The 20,677-nt window shown below is 41.2% G+C and overlaps 1 protein-coding gene across 1 annotated transcript in view; it reads left to right on the top strand.

Annotated features, from left to right (window-relative positions):
- The window catches only part of MYRFL (myelin regulatory factor like), a 133,328-nt gene that overhangs the window by 58,155 nt on the left and 54,496 nt on the right, over positions 1-20,677 (top strand). Inside the window, exons 11-20 of the mRNA XM_068273651.1 lie at positions 3,505-3,705; positions 4,559-4,667; positions 5,854-5,963; positions 6,585-6,748; positions 8,413-8,497; positions 9,893-9,972; positions 12,544-12,618; positions 13,746-13,804; positions 14,816-14,968; positions 16,211-16,273. Of these exons, the coding sequence (XP_068129752.1) occupies positions 3,505-3,705; positions 4,559-4,667; positions 5,854-5,963; positions 6,585-6,748; positions 8,413-8,497; positions 9,893-9,972; positions 12,544-12,618; positions 13,746-13,804; positions 14,816-14,968; positions 16,211-16,273 (1,099 nt within the window). The remainder of the gene's footprint in view (positions 1-3,504; positions 3,706-4,558; positions 4,668-5,853; positions 5,964-6,584; positions 6,749-8,412; positions 8,498-9,892; positions 9,973-12,543; positions 12,619-13,745; positions 13,805-14,815; positions 14,969-16,210; positions 16,274-20,677) is intronic.

Raw genomic sequence — 20,677 nt, 5'->3', positions numbered from 1 at the left:
TGAGCGTTTGTGCTTAAAGTAAACCAGAGCTGAAGATATAAGAAAAATCGATACTTGCTGTACCCCTGCAAAATCATACACTGATTGCTGTCTCATGCACATATAAATTTTTATTACTGCCTTAGCTGCTTGATACTGAATCACCACACATTAAAATCACATACATTTAAAAGTGGCTACCGCAGGAGTGCTCGCGCTGGCCTTCCACGTGCAAATGCCGGCACGCTGAGCGATACTCCACACCGCCGGGATCCCCAGCTGTATCAAGCAAGAGCCATAAGCCAGGAACCAGGAGATAATCAGCCTCTGAGGAGAGCGACATTGGAGACATCTACGTGAACAAGTGACTCAGTGCACTGTAGTCTGGAAGCCAAGCGGACTGGAGTCCGCCTTCTAAACGCGCAAGTACCGCAAGCTTTTCTGTGACGCTACTTGTTCAGCCAAGATTAGATGGATAGCAGGCCCCAGTGTGTTCCACGAGGTGGATCTCTATATGTATACCAAGTCAAATCCCTCCGAGGCGGACTTCCGTATTGAGCCATCTTTTTGAGGATATATATCCCGTGCAGCGAGTGTGTTGTTTGAATCAGCGGCGCACAGTGTGCAGGGTGTAGCAGTGGTGGGCTGAGGACCGTATTGACCCATGTGGTGTTAAGCGTTTTATGCATAGGCTTAGGCCGGGCGATGACGCAACATATATACATGGGTCTGGTCCCACACATGAATTGATAGCGCTCCTGGCCAGGTAGTGATTTTAAATGTATGTGATTTTAATGTGTGGTGATTCAGTATCAAGCAGCTAAGGCAGTAATAAAAATTTATATGTGCATGAGACAGCAATCAGTGTATGATTTTGCAGAGGTCTATGTGGTGGTCTGTTGCTGGCTCCTAGTCTAGTAGCACAAATTAAAACAGGTGGCTCTCCAGTTCCTTCAAGTTAATGTGTAGTACTTGCTGTACCCGCTGCTTCCTCCAGCAGCATAAACACATTAAACACGTGCGAGTCCCTCGCCGCTCTCCTGCGGTCTGTCGTTCAGCTGCGATCAGCTCCGGTAACTGTCTTAGTCGCATCCAGTCTGGGTCTTCTACGCATGCGCGGCCCTACTGCGCATTTGCAGAAGACCTAGACTGGACACGATTGAGACAATTACCAGAGCTGATCACAGCTGAACCGAAGACCGCGGGAGGACGACAGGCACTCACATGTTTATGCTGCTGGAGGAAGCAGCGGGTAAATATCGATTTTTCTTATATCTTCTTCTCTGGTACACTTTAAATGAAAGGCAGTGGTGTAGCAATAGGGGTTGCAGAGGTTGCAACTGCATCGGGGCCCTTGGGCCAGAAGGGCCCCAAGGGGCCCACCCTCAACCACAGTATTAGCTCTCTATTGATCCTGTGTTGGTAATATTCCCTTCTATAGATGCTTTAAATAGTGGTAATCATTAACACATTGTTTCCCATCCCTTTCTTGCACCTCTGAAACTGTGGTTGTCCTAGATTGTTTTTGGTGTACCATATCAGTTGTTATGTATAGAGTGCTTGGGGGGCTCCATGTAAAACTTGCACCGGGGCCCACGGCTTCTTAGCTACACCACTGATGAAAGGTATAGAAAAAAATCTAAAATCGCTTTTAAAAGCACTTGAACAGCAATTTTGTGAACCCTGTGTGAGAATCTGCTCAGCTGCCTGTGTAAACAGGCAGCTTTTTGACCACTGTTCAGGTCTGCATTCTGCAGGTCTCTTTAAGAGAGACTTTTTGTCTGTATTGCAGCTTGCTGCTGAGGAATTTGCATGCATTCGTTATGCAAATCCCCTACCTGCCTCCTGTGATGACTGGCAGTATAAAGGTTGGGATTACCCACAGTCCTTTGCTGGTCATTCCTTCAGGGTTTGTAGTACACACTCCTAGAGAGTGTCAGCCATGCTACTTCTTGTTGAAGTTATCTTAGAGTAATTCCTGGAAACTGTGCTAGGCAGATTTCCCTAGTGCAGTTAGGATTGTTTATCTGTTTGTTTGTTCTGTTGCTGTTGTCCTGTCCCAGCGGTGGTCGACAGGAAATGGTTCTGATCTCTGTTCTTGGAGTATAGCTGGTGCAGCGGTTGCTACCAGCTATCTGTTCTGTTCTGTCTCCTGGGATCGTGCTAGCCACTTTTCGCTAGCGCTGGGGATCCTTCTGTTCTGTCTCCTGGGATCGCGCTAGCCACTTTTCGCTAGTGCTGGGGATCCTTCTGTTCTGTCTCCTGGGATCGCGCTAGCCACTTTTCGCTAGCGCTGGGGATCCTTCTGTTCTGTCTTCTGGGATCGCGCTAGCCACTTTTCGCTAGTGCTGGGGATCCTTCTGTTCTGTCTCCTGGGATCGCGCTAGCCACTTTTCGCTAGTGCTGTGGATCCTTCTGTTCTGCTACTCTGTACCTGGATCGCACTCGCTTCTCGCTAGTGCTGTGGATCCTATCTCTCGCTTGTCCCTGTTTTCGTGTGTCTGTCTTGTCTGCTACGGACGCTTGCTGGAGGCTCGGTGAGGTAACCGTTAAGCAAGCGTTCGCGTCCTCTGTTTCATGTTTGTCTGTCGATGGTTAGTTAGGCGTGCTTGTCTCTATTGTGCTTATCACGTGGAGACCGCGCGTAACCGCGTGCACTGTTGCGAATGAGTGCGGTGTTCGCGGTTAGCTAGCGTTTGTTATTTTCCATATTTCCTCATTGTATGATTTGCTGTGCCTTTGCTACTCTCGTGCTCCGCCTTGCTGTAGCCTTGTGTCACGCTTGGCGATCGCACCTCTCGCGATCGCGTTCCTGCTTCGTATCTGCTGTGGTGTGGGCACAGTCGCGGGTTGGCGACTAGTTTTATGCACACACACACAATCTGTCTCTGTGCTCACTCTCAATCGCTTCTCTTGCGATTACAGTTTTTCCCTTCGTACAATTCCTGTCTAGCGTGTGTGGTAGAGCAGAGGAGCTGTTCCTCTGCACTCCACAGCTCCACCTGCCGTCAGGAATTTCCCTCTGCAGGTGCATTGCACCTACTGCTGGGTTCCTGCAAATTTATACGCTTGTGGAGGAAATCCGCCGCGTCAGCGCACGTCTGGTGCGCTGACCACGGAGACGATTCCACAATCGTTACACCCTGTTTGTCTGCACACAGAAAATCGAAAATTACAAAATAAAAACGCTTACACACTAGCTTACAAAAAATGCAAGTCGCACAAAAAACAGTGCCCCCCCCCCCCCCAAAGCTCACAAAAAACGCTTAGCGCTTTTGATTTGTATTGTAAACTAGGCCTAACAACCTACCATTAGAATAGTTTAGTGTGCATATAATATTCATTAAAACAAAAATGTAATTGGTAAAAGAATGTTTTTTACTAAGGTCATCCAGGATTAACTCTGTTAATATGCTACTACATATAACATACACAATGTGAGAAATGTATGTATGCTTTTTCTGTACGGGAAGCATTGTGGGAAGTGTTTGATGTCATTGTATTTCGGACATTTCCATTTCTTAGGCATCCAACCCCGGGCAGTTTGAGAATGATAATGATGTCCTGTGGCAGCGAGGGCATGTCCCGGAGACTGTGGTGTCTCATGGCCGGGTGGGAATTAATACTGACACACCAGATGAAGCACTGGTCGTCTGTGGCAATGTGAAAGTGATGGGGACAGTCATGCATCCATCTGACAGCCGAGCAAAGAGGAACATCCAAGAGGTAAGCCTCAGGGCAATGATGTGCCAACTTGATGTACGGTGCTCTGACAATGCCATTCTAGTGACATATGAGATGTGGCTTTCTTAAAGTAAGAGAAAGAGAGAATGGAATCTGAATGGTAGTAAAATGAGAACCTCCTTTTGGATTTTGGTTGTGTTTGTCTGCAAACAGCTTTTCACTATGTAGCATTTTAGTGCTGGACTGTTAATTTTTCTAATACTGCCAGACATTTTTTTCAGTCTGTGGCCAGCAAGAATTGTCTACAATTGACAACAGTTTTAAAGAGAAACTCCATCCAAGAATTAAACTTTATCCCAATCAGTAGCTGATACCCCCTTTCACATGAGAAATCTATTCCTTTTCACAAACAGACCATCAGGGGGCGCTGTATGACTGATATTGTGGTGCAACCCCTCCCACAAGAAACTCTGAGGACCATGGTACTCCTTGCAGTTTCCTGTCTGTGAACCTTGTTGCATTGTGGGAAATAGCGGTTTACTGCTGTTTCCAACTGCCAAAAAAGCATGCAGCAGCTACATCACCTGCCAACAGTAAAAATGTCAGCATGTAATAAATGTCAGAATGTAAATCAGGGATTTAAAAGATTTTACAATGGGCAAGCACTGACTAAATCATTTATACATAATTATTGTAAAAATGAAGCACTTTTTTTATTACATTATTTGAAAGCAGAGGATCAGCATGATGACCATAACGGGTGAGCAATGACAGTGTCTATAGTTCTGCTAGTACAGGTTTCGTTTAAAAGATTTTAAATGAAATTTATAATGGCCGACATGGCTGGAGAGGAAATAATGTAAAGTGTGTCATCTCTTTTCTTTCCCTCATTCAGGTTGACTCGGTGGAGCAGCTGAGAAGAATAGCTCAGATGAGGCTGGTTGAGTACGACTATAAACCAGAATTTGCAACAGTCATGGGAATAAACAAAACTCATGAAACAGGTGATCCAATTGCTTGCTTTCTTTTTTATCTTAGTATAATATTAAAAGCTAGAAGACAGTGTTTCTGCTGTCATCACTTTCCCATAGTGGTTACCACTGCTGCCTTTTTTTTTCTTTTTAACCTGGATGACAGCTGCTGAGATGTGGTTTCATTATCACGCCCCAATTAGCTACTCACTTCAGCCCAGGAACTTTACTAATGTTAATCAGAACCTCAGTTTATTTAACTACCTGCGGACGGACTCAGTTTAAATCTGCGGCGGGCAGGGGGCGCTTCGGTTCTGACCGGACGTAAACTCAACGTCCCATTCACTGCGCGCCCCCGCCCATCCTCGCCGCTCTGTCCCCGCCGCAATGTGCTGCCCTGCCGCCTCTATGACAGCAGATCACTGTGAGCCGGGCAGGAGCCGTTTTCATTGGCTCCTGGCCCTGTCATTCCTGTAAGCCGTTCCCATTGGCTTACATTGAGTAACAGGGTCAGGAGCCAATGAAAGCGGCTTCTGACCGGCGCACAGCGCTCAGCCTGCAGCGGGGACAGAGCGGCGTGACCGTCGGAACCGCGGATTTTAGCGGCAATTAGTCGGTAAGCGGTGGTTTACTGTACCAGCACCCTCTGGTCCTTAAGGGGGCAGAGGGTGCTGGTACTGAAGTGGTTAATATATTATCTTAGGGCCTATACACTCTGGCTGCGTTGTGCTGCGATTTTAGAATTGCATTTATGAAAATAAAGCAAATCGCGAGGCACTGTACATAGTGGTGTGATGCAATTTTTTAATTTTCATGTAGGTTTTGCAATTGAAAAAATTGCATGTGATTTAACCAGTGTGTACAGGATCCTTCGTTGAAAAATGTACTCTTGAACAAAGTGTAACTTAAAGCTAGAATAACGGCCCAAACACATTTGCAATAATGCTATACATTACAAACAAGCTCCTGCTGATCAGTGTGTTCTGCTTTATGGAGAGGAGAGAGGAAGGATGGACAGGAGCAAACTGTTGGCACCTGTGGTGGTAAATAGCAATAGCTATTGGGAAAGGTTTTTCAGGATTGGACCTAGTACTGAACCCTGTGGGACTCCTTTGTTAACTGTTTCCCATTTTGAGTATGATGACCAATTATTATATTATGCTATTACTGATGCAATACATGTCAGCTTGTATTAAAGAACTTTGTTTCTGCCTGTCAGGTATAATTGCCCAGGAGGTGAGGGATGTTTTACCACATGCTGTCAAGGAAACTGGTAATGTCATGTGTGAAAATGGAGAGACAATAGAAAACTTCCTGATGGTAGATAAGGTAATTCTTTGTTTCCCGGATTCTACTGCATAAATGGATTCATCTTTGTGGTATTTTGTCAGGTGCAAGAGTGTACTATTTGCTTCTTGAATAAGGTCATAACTTTTCTTCATTGCTACAGTATCATAGTTCCCATCCCAACTGTCCCTTTTTTGGAGGGACTGTCCCTCTTTGGGAACCCAATCCCTCTGTCCCTCTCTCTTCCTCATGTGCCCCTCCTTCAAGACTCATGTACAGATCTATGTAAATGTATGTATTTTTCTACTGAAAAGCTGGTTAATTGACTTTATTCCCATCCTTTACATTGATATATTTCTTATTTTCAAATGTTAATATGAAGGAAAATGAACCAGGATAGAAAGGATCAGTGTGGTTTGAATTAATAACCCATGTTTTTTTTAAATGAAATCTTTATGATATGCTGGGGCTATTATTAGAGATGTATGTTGCGAGAGTGTTATTGAGAGTGTGGCTAAATGCCCCTCTTTATTATCTCAAAAAGTTGGGAGGTTTGCAGTATACTTGTTTCACTCTGGCACTTGCTAATTCTGTCCAGATGCAGTTTTTCTGTTACGCCAGAGACACTTTCTGACATCATACGTTTGTCCTTTTCTCTTTCAGGACCAGATTTTTATGGAAAATGTAGGTGCTGTAAAACAATTGTGCAAACTCACCAATAACCTTGAAACAAGGATTGATGAACTTGAGTTATGGAATCAGAAGCTTGCCAAGCTAAAGCACATGAATAGCTTAAGACAATCTTCCTGCGAGAGGTCTCCTTCCAGGTGAGAGCACATTCACATGATATGATCAAAGAATGACAGAATCACTGTGCATATGTATAAACCATTATATACTGTACAATTATATATTTATTATATACTGTATATTATTTACTGTACAAAGTCTTAATACTGTACCAATTTTAACAAGCCTGTGTCTACTAGTTTACTATATGGATTATAACATGTTTTATGAAGCTATGATCACATATCACATATCCTTCATATAAGGATAAGCAGAATAGCCGCTGGCAGTTTCATCAGAATTTTTTAGAACGTCCGATTGGTTGGAGAAATTCATTCAAATCATTTTCGGGAAATAGACAATATAAAACAAATACGTTAATACGATCCTATTGTTAAACTTTATATAAGATCGTAACAGGATAGGTCTTTTATCATAAATATGATCTTAGACCAATTCGATTTTATTTAGTTTGTAAGTAAGGAAATTACAATTGTGTTTATGATCAAAGATCTGTACTACTATAAAATGTACAGGTATATTTACATTGAAAGTAAGATCATATGTACATATCATTCCTTTGCAAATACAAATACAATTGTGTGCAAATACAATCAGCACAGATATCCTGATGAGCAAGTGAGATGGGACTGTGAGTTTGATCTTGTGGCAAACTGAGCCTGTCTCAAAAGATTTTTCCTGCATTAGGCAGAAAAAATAGTCATGTGACTGATTGTTATTGCCAAGGGGAAGGTCCAGCGAAAAAAGAGGCGGGAAGCATTGGAATGGGCATTTGCTTGGAAAATCAGCATGCATAGTCTGCCTCAGCAGCCATTCCTACCACAGGCCTGTCTAAAATTGATCTTAATACCATGTTAACGTTGGTAAGGCATAAATGTATGATATGAAAAAGATGATGGCAACATCTGCTTGTCTTAAAGATCAAAATACAGAGACAACTAATTAAAATACTTATTGTTTCCAAATAATATTAACACAGCACTATGAATCCATTATAATTCAGATTTTAGAGCCTCAAAGAATAAAAATGTATTTCTCTAGTGCACCGCCTTCTTAAAAGTGCTGACCTGCCGCAGAAGAAGCATAGCATGACAGGAACTTCTGAAGCAGCCTTTCTCCTTCAGTTTCTCTAAGGAGTGCTTATCATTTATTGGTATTTATTATTAAACTAGGTGGACCAATCCTGTTAATATAATGGGCTCTAGTCCCTCACAGCCCACCTTCCCTCCTGCCCCTATGACCGCCGCCGCATGTAAGTGCGTATGCACCCGCACGCGCACACATACCCGTATGCACACACGCCACCCCCCGGCCCCATCCGCCTCTTGTTCCAACGGCTACACATGCGCTATAGCCAAAACACACGGACACAGGGACAGGAGGATGACGCAGGGACAGAGGCGTTTTATTATATAGGATCCAACTTTTCTCCGTTTGTGATGCTCCAGTAGAGGCATGTGATCATCTGATAAGTTTGTAAGGCTCTGATTTGCTGGTAACAATCATGTACTAAAACAGGATGTGATCACCGCAAATCAGAGCTTTGCGCATTTATCAGCTGATCATACAGATCACATCTTCATTATGTTCTGATAGCCTGTAGCATCCATATTTTCCAGTGTAGAATCCAATTTGAATAATTTCATTTTTTTCCCTCTTCATTTTCTTTTTACGGACATAGTAAATCCAGCCATGTACCTCTGCAAAAGAAACCTTACCCAGTAAAAGTAAAAAGGACCAGTGTAAGGAAGATTGAAACCTCTGAGGTAAACTATATGATGTACTTAGGTGTAATGATTAGCAGGTCAATGATACTGCAATAGGGCCCGTTGGTTACATATGGGCTTATGCAGGCAGGTAATGCATTTAGCAAAAGAATGTGTGCATAAAATGATTTTCTGTGTCTACCATAAATAAATGGTATGAATGATAGTATAGTACACTGTAGTGTTCAGTATTGTTTTAGGAAGGCCCAAATCTCATTAGATTTTTGCATCTGAAATACCAGTTATAGGCTCCTATTGGGCCCCATCAGACTTAGCTATGTCTCTGAGGATACAGTATAATAGTATGTATGAAGTGATGATTTATTTTCTCCTCATCATACAGAGAATATGTTGAACATGTAGAAAGCCATTTCTGGAAAGTAACATTATAGTTCATTGTTCATATGGGCAGCATGGTGGTGTAGTGGTTAACTTTCTCTCACTCGCCTCTTGAATCCCAGTTTGTATGTTCTGCCCGTGTCTGTGTGGGTTTCCTCCGGGCACACAGTTTTCTTGCCACATCCCAAAAACATACAGCTAAGTTAATTGGCTTCCCCCTAAATTGGCCCTTGACTACAATCGTTGGCCCCTCTCAGGGACAGTTAAAGAGGCATTATGGTGAAAAAATGATGCTGTTCAATTATCCCCACATATGGACAGCATAAATTTCATCATAGAGTTTGTGTTAAAAAATATCTAACACCCCCTCTACTTCTCTACACAGCTTAGCTGCATAATTAGATCAGGGTACACTTCCACTGAGGTCACTGATCACAGTGCTGCTTAGTGTTCAGCTGAATGAGAGGCTATACATGCATATAGTGCTTTGTGAATGGTAAGGAGCACCTTCTTAGTGTCATGGAGGGAACAAACAATGCACTCATAAACCAAACAGGCTCCCTCTGCTAAGCATGGCTAGACCTATGGGCCTAGGAAGAACATTCACTGTGCCTTGCAACAGGAGCAATATAAGAGGTTTGTTTACAGATACTGTAGTACAAGTGCATGTGTCTTTATGGTGAAATTGTCATAAAATAGAGGCCCAGATCTGCAATTTGGCCATTTCCACAAATTACCACCATTATCCATCTAGTAAACAGCATCATTCATGATATTTTAGGTTTCACTGTATTGCGACGCTACTGCATATGAATTAATGTTAGCACAGTACTTGTGCTTGCTGTCATTTGAGACCACTAGGATTTGAAAATGTCAAGTAAACAGATATGAATAATTATTAATTATTAATATGCATTATTATTAATATATTAATTATGTAATTTATTTACACATATATTATGAGAACACTCACAGCTTTTCTAAGCTAATCCTCACAACTGTTAGATAATGGTTACATTTTTGAGATTGACGATTGTATTTTGTTGCTTATTCCAGATTCCAACCAAACAACAGCAATGTCCCAAAAGAATTTTCCACATTACAGTAACTGCATTGATCAGTGTTATGGCTCTTTGGTAAGCAGATTTGTAAGATGCTAAAAACAATTACATGTTGTATTATAAACATAGGGAACTTCACAATTCCTGCAGAAGTCATAATAGCATTTTTTCAGGAAATAAAAAATAAAAAATGGAAGCTCTTTATTACTTTTAAAGTGTTCCAGAGATAAACATACAGTACCATTCCAACTTAAAACTTGTTCCTTTTTTCTTTTTTTCCATGGGAAGAGATTTTTAACTAGGGCTAGAAATCATAGTTTCTCTGCAATCTGCAGGCAGTTAAGAGTTAGCTTACATAGCTGTGTAATCGGGGGCGTCTCTAGCCATTTTGTCACTCCAGGCGAGAAATCCTGTGGCGCCTCCCATTCCCCCCCGTGATTGCCCCCCAGCCCCATACCCCCCACCCCCGTGGTGAACCCCACCCCCAAGACCCCCAAAAATCATAATACAGCAGCGTTTCACCAGAAAATACACTTATTGAGGCATGGGTTCTCCAGAAAATAGTTGTAATGCAGCAGAGCGTTTCACCATAAAATATACTTATTGCGGCACACACACACACACACACACACACACACACACACACACACACACACACACACACACACAATATACACATGCACACAGTACACACAACACACACACTACACAGTACACACACATAGTACACACAACACACACACACACACACACACACACACACACACTATGCACACAGTACACACACACAGTACACACAGTTCTCTCTCACACACACACACACACACACACACACACACACACACACACACACACACACACACACACACACACACACACACACACACACACACACACACACACACACACACACTATACACACACACACTATACACTTACAGCACACAGTAGATATACACTATACACACACACTATGCTGCTACCAGGGGAGGACTGGGACCTTTTGGCCTGTGGGGAAATAGACTTGAGGCCCGCTATCATGGCAGCCTCAGCCCAAATTATCAAGTCACATTTGCAAATTGCTAGCGATTGCTATTGCGATTTTCGTCCTGCACTAGCCCAGAGAGAGACAAGACAGATGTTTTCCCAGGGACCCTCCAGGCAAGCTCTGCATAATGCTGTGTATATTTACCAGCCTGTCCTCTAATTGCACTTTTATCAGCTAGCCTAGTGTTTCACATTGCTGTACAACAACACACCTGAATACACCAGACACAGGACAAGCCCTAAATCACTGAATTAAAAGTGGCCTGGGGGGCAGTCCATGCCTGGCTGCTAATCCTGCTACGGTCTCTGCATCCACGTAGTTACCAGTAGCAGAGAGAGAGAGGAACTGAATGAATCAGTGAAAAGAGTGAAGAGTCAGGAGTTAGGAGCTGATGCTGTACTCGGAGCCTTCTCTCACTGACTCATTACTGTGGTTCTTTGAATCATTGAGCTGAAGGAACTGAATTAATCAGTCAGTGAATCAGTTATGAGTCCAGTCAGGCGCTGCTGTTAGCTGCTGCTGTGTAAACTGATACCTGAGTGGGCTGAGAGGCATTTCTTCTTTCACTACTCAGCAGCGCTCCTGGCTCTTCCTGCCGCTCTAGGCAAGAATTTATAGCGTGTAATTTCAGGTTTGGTTTAGTTGAGGAGAGAACCAGTTTTCTTTCTTTTATTGATGTATTGTAAGTGATGTCATGACATAATTTCCTATTTATCTATTTATTGTGCTTTATTAAATTTTTAGTAGCTTCCTGACTCCTCTGTATCCTCCATATAGCCTGGGTGGAAACACATCTGTTCCAGGCTCCAGCCAGACCACAGAGGACCATCAGAGTGGACATTACACTGTCTGGTCCCACCTGCTTTTGGAGTCTGGCTCAAGTGGGAACCTAGCCTTGAAGTGGCTGTACTGTACATATTGCAGTCTGATCCTTCAGTGGAACAAAGCATCAGTTAACAATCATTACAGACCAAAGACCAAATATGCGCTCTAATAATCAATGCAATGAGGTTGACCACATATGGCTAGATATAGTGTCAAATTCATCAGTTGAAACTTGGTTTGGTTGCTTTGTTTTGCCAAGGTTTACCATCATAAAATGTGTATATATACCAACATTAAAGTGGACTTGAACTCTTGTACAGGACAGAAGGAAAACAGAGAAATGCACCCTGTATGTATTTAGAGAGTTTAGCCTGTCTAATTCCCCTCATTTGTGTCTAATCACAAATTGTAATTTGATATCTCCCCTTGTCACCTGACTGACATGGCAGATAAGCTTATTTGAAAGAACAGGATGTTAACAATATGTCTGCTTCCATGAAAGCAGGAAGTAGAAACAGTGCCAAGTTATTTTAGGATTTGTATCAGCTGTAACAAAGAAATGTTTTTCTTTAAAGGTTATTATGCTGTTGCATATCTTTTAGAGCAAAGAGGAAGTTCTAATTTCAGGTCTGCTTTAAGCATGTGTTAAATGAATTTTATATTTCACAACCTGGGAATTGCGACTCCACACATTAAAATGTATTTGCACATCTTTTACTGTATTTATGGATGGTAATGAGTACCGTAACTGAAGAGCATAATGTATTTTTCAGTGCCATGACCATTTCTACATTGTATATTCTATATGTGCAAGAAGAAGGTTTTGAGCGAGAACCGCAACCACCACAGTGAGTGCTTTGCTTTTACATGATGAATTATTTCACTAACACAACATAGCTCACTTTACTGTAGTGTAGAAAAAGTCTATTAATATGTAGTCCTCATGATAAAGCCATCATTCAGAGATCTTTTTCTGAATCTATTTATTAGTATTTTATATTTTAATGCTTTTAAAATGTCTTTGTATAGCTTCTTACCTTAGCCATCATGATTCACCCTAAATTTGTATACTTTACCCCTGCGGCTTGATCCTGGATATCTATTTTCTACTGTCCATATTAGATTGCAGTAATAAAATTTATCTGATAGTACAGTTTCTTTATATAACAGATTATTATTATTATTTAGTATTTATATAGCCCCGACATCTTTCGCAGTGCTGTACAGAGTACATAGTGTCTTGTCACTAACTGTCCCTCAGAGGGGCTCACAATCTAATCCCTGCCATAGTCATATGTCTATGTATGTATTGTGTAGTGTATGTGTTGTAGTCTTGGGCCAATTTTTAGGGGGAAGCCAATTAACTTATCTGTATGTTTTTGGGATGTGGGAGGAAACCAGAGTGCCCGGAAGAAAACCACACAGACACAGGGAGAACATACAAACTCCATGCAGATGTTGACCTGGCTGGGATTCGCACCAGGGACCCAGCGCTGCAAGGCAAGAGTGCTAACCACTACGCCACCGTGCTGCCAGATAGAGCCACTATTTTCCCCATATAAGAAATGTCACAGCCATTTTTCCAGTTTAACACATGCAGGCTTGCAAGCTTTTGAAGCTATAAGCTTTTTCTTCAGATATGATACAGAACTGTTACAGAACTGGATCAGCTCATGCCTGAAGAAGAAATTTAAAGTTTCAAAAGCTTGCAAGGGAATCTTGTACAGCTAGTCATTAAAAGTATTACGTAAACAACTTTTGTTGTTCTGTCTTACAGTTTACAGGTCACTCAGGAAGCCAGAAACATTAGTGCTTATAGATGGGGTTGTATCATGAGCAGATGGGGTCACTGACTCATGCCCTACATCTTGAGTGATCTCCAACCTGGGTGTACCTTAGTAAATAAGCTCATGATTTTTACATTAAAATTTTCCTTCCCATCGGCTCCAAAATTTTCTTCTCTCTTCTCCTATAGGTATAATTTCACAAGCGTTGCAAGTTCCACTGTGCCTTCGGTTTACACGACTGTTATGGGTATGCTCATGTATCTAATGTGATGTAGAAAGTCATATTGCAGATTATTCTTACTGTTTTCAGTGACAGAATGATAACACTTTAATGGGCATTGTGCGGGACATCATGCAGTAGATGAAGGCAACACTATTTATAAATGTCTTCATTGTATCTAATTTCTCACATAAGCCTGCAAGAATAAAACTGTTTAGCCAATTCCGATTAACTAAACAATTTTTCAAAAGCGAGAAACTATAAACAATATATTGACATGTTATATACATAACTTGAATAAACACTGCAAGTAATACAGGTGTGTGTGTGTGTGTGTGTGTGTGTGTGTGTGTGTGTGCGTGCGTGCGTGCGTGCGTGTGTGTGTGTGTGTACGCGTGCGTGATTTGTGGGACGAGTATGATCCATTGATGGACTGAAAGTTGGGGTTGGCATATTTCAAACTTAAAATGTACATGAGATGGGGCCACAGCAATAAAATATACATACCTGGGGCTTCCTCCAGCCCCCTCCAGCCTGATCGCTCCCACGATGTCGTCTTCTGACTGCCCGTTCGCCCCCAACTGGCCCCAGAAAATCCTCCAGTCAGGGCCAGTTGGCGCAGATGCAGTCCAGCCAGGCGCGCTCTCCTGTCTCACTCCCATCGCCGGGAGTGTTATGCGCCTTCGCAGTACTATGCTACCGGCGGAATGAACGCACGGGAGCGTGCGGCCAGTGCCGCACATGCGCAGTTGGCCCCGGACTGGAGGACTTTCCAGGGCCAATTGCTGGCAAACGTGGGACACAGAAGAGGACGTTGTGGGAGCAATTAGGCCGCAGGGGGCTGGAGGAAACCCTAGGTTTGTATATTTTATTGCTGTGGCCCCATGATCTCAAGTTCCCTTTAACAGAGTTAAAATTGTTTGGGGATGTTTTAGCTTATTGAGATTAGTATTTAGAGAGTACCTCTACAGTTTAGTACATTTGGACTTGTAGGTTCTTCTTATTATTACTATTACTGGTCTTCTTTTGATTACACAGCTGAGAAAACATCCAGTGCAATTACTACAACAGCTGGAGGGATGGAGGTTAGTTTCTGTGATATGCTGCCCTGTCACCAAGAATATTGCTGTTCCATCCAACAGCCCAGACTCAAGGATCTCAGCTCAGAGAGAGGACGAATATTAGACAAAAGCAAGTACAAATAATTACCTTTATTTCATTTAATTCACTTTGTGACTTAGGCCCAGTGCACACCGAGCGGTTTTTGGAGCGATCCGCCGGCCGCATCCGCCTCTAAAAACGCTTGTCTAATGTATTGCAATGGGATGGTGCACACCGGCGGTTTGCGGTTTTTGCCAAGCCGCAAACGCGTCTCCTGCTGCGCGTTTGCGGTTTTCGGAAGCGTTTCGTCCTCAATGTAAAGTATAGGAAAACCGCAAACCGCTCTGAAAAACTCTAGTTCAGAGCGGTTTGCCAGGCATTTTTGTTACAGTAGCTGTTCTGTAACAGCTTTTACTGTAACAATATGTGTAATCTGCTACACAAAAATGCACGCAAAACCGCTAGGTATGTTTAGAAAACCTCTCTAAACATACCTAGAATCGCTCTGAAATCAGCTCCCAAAACCGCTAACGTATTGCGGATCTGCTAGCGGTTTTGGAGTGCACTGGGCCTGTGTTGAAATCAAATGTGTAGACAGGCCAGAAACCAGAATAATTTCTAGCAAGCTGAGATTATCCACGGAGTGACTGAAACCACACAGCTTGCACAATGGCCAGCACTTTCCTTATTCTGATTCTAACTGGTGGAAAGGGTTTCCTTCACCCTGTATTTAGTAGTAGTTTTATGGTTGAGCAGATGTATTCTTTAGAACTGGGAATTGCCTTGGATTTTATTTCACCAAATAGAAACTCATAACTGATCAACTGATCCTTTGGCTGAGCAGACATTTAAACAAAAATGGTCCTCTAGGCCTCTTACCAGTCCTCATATTGGTCACACAATTACATTAATACAGAGTTCTCAGGAATATTTAACCTATCTAGTAAAACTACCCTTTTATAAAGACTAGTGGAGGACACCTTACCTAGTTAAGATTAATTGAGGACAAACCTCAAGGAATCAGGGGAGAACGGACATCTTTGAGGACAAACCTCAAGGAATCAGGGGAGAACGGACATCTAGAATTATTGCCCACAGTGGTTTGTGAGATATTAACCTTATCTCCTAACTAGTCCACAATATTTGCAAAAAAATCTACCAAGAAAAACAGTTTAATTTGCTGTAATATCAAAGGTGGTCCCAGATGGGCAGGTTTTAATGGCTACTAAAACAAGTTTCAAATTTATTTTATCTCTTCTTTTCTACTTGATAAGAATTTGTGAAAAAAAGAGCTCTTGCAATAACTTTTATGTATGTGTGTATATTTTACAGAAAATATTGTTAAAGCTGCAGCTAACAAGAGATGGATTGATAAACCAGGTTTTTCAAGTGACTGTAAGTTTGCTCTTTGTATGTACAAAATTCATCCTGTGAGTTAAATATAGTGTAGTTACAAAAATATATACACAATGACCTCTGTTCACTAAGCTTTATCAAACACTTTACTGAAAGTTTGATAATTTACATCATGGGTAAAATCTAATTTTGAATTCACTAAGGTGTTATACATTTATCGAATGTTTTTTTGATAAAACGTTCAATAAATCTATAACACCTTAGTGAATTCAAAATTAGATTTTACCCATGAGGTAAATTATCAAACGTTCAGTAAAGTGTTTGATAAAGCTTAGTGATTGAGGCCAATATTGTGGACAGTGCATAATAAAATTGCTTAGTATCCGGTTTTTGCATGTGGCTGCAGTGTAAGCTACATGGTGCATAACTTCCTGGTGTCAGCAGGTTGTTTAATCGTGGCTGATCTTATGCATTGCAGTGTTAACATGCTTATGTGCTTATTTAGTATTCAGTGCATTGAACATATTCTGTTCAGTTATTCAGTTTCCAGCAGAGGGCACTCTTCTACAGGATATGTTTTTTTTTTTGCTGCAGAGCTCTGAAAACTGATGTGCAGTTTTTCTAAACCTAAAATATTGATAGCCTAAACCAAATTGTACATAATTTCTAATAGCTGAGCTATTTAGTTTAGTAAGTTTAAACTATAAAATATATTTTAAGGCTCAGCTCCAGCACTCTGTTACGGAACACATTTTTGTGCTTGTAGAAGCTGTTTGAGGTACTGCTGTCTGATAAGTTTCTTCTAAAGTATCTGGTCATAAGCCCAAACACTGTCAACTTCCCGAATCACAGAGTGTGACTGCCATAGGCAGCAATCTTCTCAGAGAGGTTCTGTCTGTCTGTGCTTGTCCCCTTGTCCCCTTACCATCTGAACAGCGAGATTATGCAAGCCAAGTAACAACACCATCCATTATTAAGATTTCCAGTAACAGTTACATAATAAATACAGTGTATTTAAAAAATAAAAAATAAAAAGTTCACGCAATCGCTTGCTAAAGCGATTTTGTGAGCGTTTTGTGTTTTTCCTACACCTTCCATTGAGGCAAATCGCATCAAAAATGGCCCAAGCACTGCTTTTCAAAGCGGATCACAAATGAACCACTCTGATATGAGCTCTCTCATAGCGAATCCTTGCACAAACGCTTTCAAGGCGATTTTGAAAATCACCCGCGCTTAAAATTTTACAAAAACGCCTATAATGTGAACAAGGCAGAAGAGTGAGTATCCAGCAATGCATCTGACAGTTTTTCTTCAGTCAGGATCGAGTCGGGCTACAGTGTCCCTCATGGATAACAAATTACAGCTATAAACACTTTCCTAATCAGATAACTGGGCTTCTGACTGAAAGGGATAGATAACAAGGTCAATAGTTCATGTATTTTCCCTCTGGGATACATTAGACACTGCAATTTAGCAGAGACAATACAACATTAAAACTAATTTGTAAAGGTTTATACATAAAATAAAACCATGGGATGTCTAAAAAAGTAATTTCTAGGAGTAGGAGGACAAATCCAATTTTATATCTCATCAGTTTATTTTCATCTCTGGTTCACTTTAAGCAGCATCTCTCCTCTTGCATAGATTGCTGCTAAATTCAGCCTCTATTTTCCACTTGCAGTCTTCTCTTCCATATTCAGCATTTGCTTTCCCATGTCTAGGCACAAGGGGCAGCAGCCTCCCAAGGCCCAGGCCTCTGTGGCCTTTCCAGAAATCCAGCCCTATCCCTAGCAGATGGCCATTTCTTCTAAAATTACAAGTAGTCAGAAAATGTAAGGTCTGTGAGGATCTTGAGGCTTACCCTCACACTATGGCCCTTATTCAATTCACTTACATTTTCTCCTAGGTGATATTTTCAGACCTTATCAATAAAATGCCAGCAAGCAAGAAAATACCCAGAATCATTTTGGCAGTGCCTTTTCCACCTACTTTTTTGTTGTTGTAGAGAGCTGACAATACATTTTAAACAAAAGATGAATTATCTCCTAGGAGAAAACTCAAAGACAATTCACATTTGTCCTAAGTTTTCTCCTAGGTGATATTTATACACATTGGCCCATATGCAATTAACTTTTTCTCCTTAGTTTTCTCCAAGTTGATCTTGTCACACCTTTGCCCATATAATTATTATTATTATTGATTTATAAAGCATTCAAAATACAGAACAGGTACAAAATACAGAATCAGTACAAAGTACAGAATTGGTAATAATAGTGCCATAAATTATATGTATAAGGGCTCTTTCACAGTGCGACGTTAAAGTTGCACGTTATAAAATACTTTAACGCAGAGTAACGCACAGCAATGCAAAGTCTGTGCGACATTCACAGTGCACAAGTGGCGTTAGTGTGTAACGTGTGGCATTATTAAAAAGTGCTGTATGCTGTGCGTTTAGCAATGTATCTGCTGCGTTATGTGTGTTGCACATGCTCAGTAATGGTTTTTAATAAAAAAAAATGTAACGCATGCGCCGTTTTCGTTCCATCAGTATGTGACGAAAACGGCGCACCAAGAGACACATAACGCAGTGCAAAATAACGTCCAATTTCATAACCTACATGCGCTGCGTTAGGGGCATGTTATGCGACTTTAACGTTGCATCAAACGCAACGTCCCACTGTGAAAGAGGCCTAAATGTGTAACAAAGCACAAAAGGGAGATCGAGCCCTACACTTGCAAGCTTATAATCTAAATATGTAATTAACTTTTTTCCTGAGTTATCTCCTAGTAGATAATTTTCATCTTCTCTTTAAAATAACTTTTAATGCTTTTACAATTGAAAAAGTACCTAAACGTAGGTGAAAAAGTACTATCAAAATTATTTTTAGTATTGTCTTACTTGCTGGTGGTTTAAAAGCATTTTATGACGAGGTGGGAAAATATCGCCTAGGAGAAAAAGTGAAGTGCACATGGACCCTGGGCCCATATGCAATTCACTTTTTCTCCTGAGTTTTCTCCTAGGTCACTGTTCCCCAACCCTGTCCTCAAGGCCCACCAACAGTGCATGGTTTGTGGAAATCCACAGAGGTAGTTAATCAGCTCTCCTGAGAAACTAATTACCTCACCTGTGCAGGTTTGTGGTTTTCTGCAAAACATGTAATGTTGGTGGGCCTTGAGGACAGGGTTGGGGAATGCTGCATTTTATTACCAATTTGGAAATATATCACCTAGGACCTAATGTTAAAGGGACTCCGAGCAGTGCAGAAACTATGGAAAGATGCACATCATTTTAAAGCTCTCTTTCTCCTCTTTCCAATGATATATAAACCGCCACCCTACGCCTTTTAGTTTTCGCTATTTTCGCGATTGAAATTGCCGCGGCCGCGTATTCGATCGCGAAAATAGAGAAAACTAAAAGGCGTAGGGCAACGATGTAGGTGTCGTCAGAAAGAGGAGAAAGAGAGCTTTAAAATGATATCCATCAAGCCATAGCTATATTGTATTACACAGGGCGACTTTTTGTCAAAGTCAGCAGCTGCATTCAGCAGAATGGAGCTGCTGACACTGGGGAAAGTGTCGTCCTGTGTAATACAATATAACTATGGCTTGATGGATATCATTTTAAAGCTCTCTTTCTCCTCTTTCTGACGACACCTACATCGTTGCCCTACGCCTTTTAGTTTTCTCTATTTTCGCGATCGAAATCGCGGTCGCGGCAATTTCAATCGCGAAAATAGCGAAAACTAAAAGACGTAGGGTGGTGGTTTATATATCATTGGAAAGAGGAGAAAGAGAGCTTTAAAATGATATGCATCTTTCCATATTTTCTGCACTGCTCGGAGTCCCTTTAATAAAATGCATTTTGAACCACAAGCAAGCTAGAAAATACTCAAAATTATTTTTATAGTGTTTTTTTTTCACTTTTTCTGGTATTTTTTTCAGTTGCAAAGTGCTAAAAAGTTATTTTAAGTTATTTAAGTTGAAAACAAATGTCCTAGGAGAAAACGTGGGAGAAAAAGTGTTGTTGCATATGGGCCCTTGTCAATAAAATGCTTTTTAAGCTCCAAGCAATCAAGAAAATTTGCAAAATCATTTTAATAGTGCTTTTTCTACTACTTTTGGTTCTTTTTCAATTGTGAAATGCAGAAAAGTATTTTGAAAAAAGTAAAAAAAAAATACCTCCTAGGAGAAAAGGTGAATTGCGTATGGCCCATTGGCCTTTTAATGCCTTTTAAATGCCTTTTAAATCTTTAGCACGCAAGAAAATACTCTTACTTACTTTTTGGTACTTTTTCAATTGCTGAAAAGCTATTTTAAAGAGAAGATGAAAAAATATATCTTGTGAGAAATCTCAGGAGAAAAGGTTAATTGCATATGGGCACCAATCAATAAAATTACCCATATGCAATTCCGTTTTTCTCCTGAGTTTTTCCCTAGGTGATT

This window comes from Hyperolius riggenbachi, chromosome 3 (assembly GCF_040937935.1).
Source record: "Hyperolius riggenbachi isolate aHypRig1 chromosome 3, aHypRig1.pri, whole genome shotgun sequence".
Classification (NCBI taxonomy): domain Eukaryota; kingdom Metazoa; phylum Chordata; class Amphibia; order Anura; family Hyperoliidae; genus Hyperolius; species Hyperolius riggenbachi.
The sequence above is the reverse complement of the archived record's forward strand: the minus strand, read 5'-3'. Positions and strand labels throughout refer to the sequence as shown.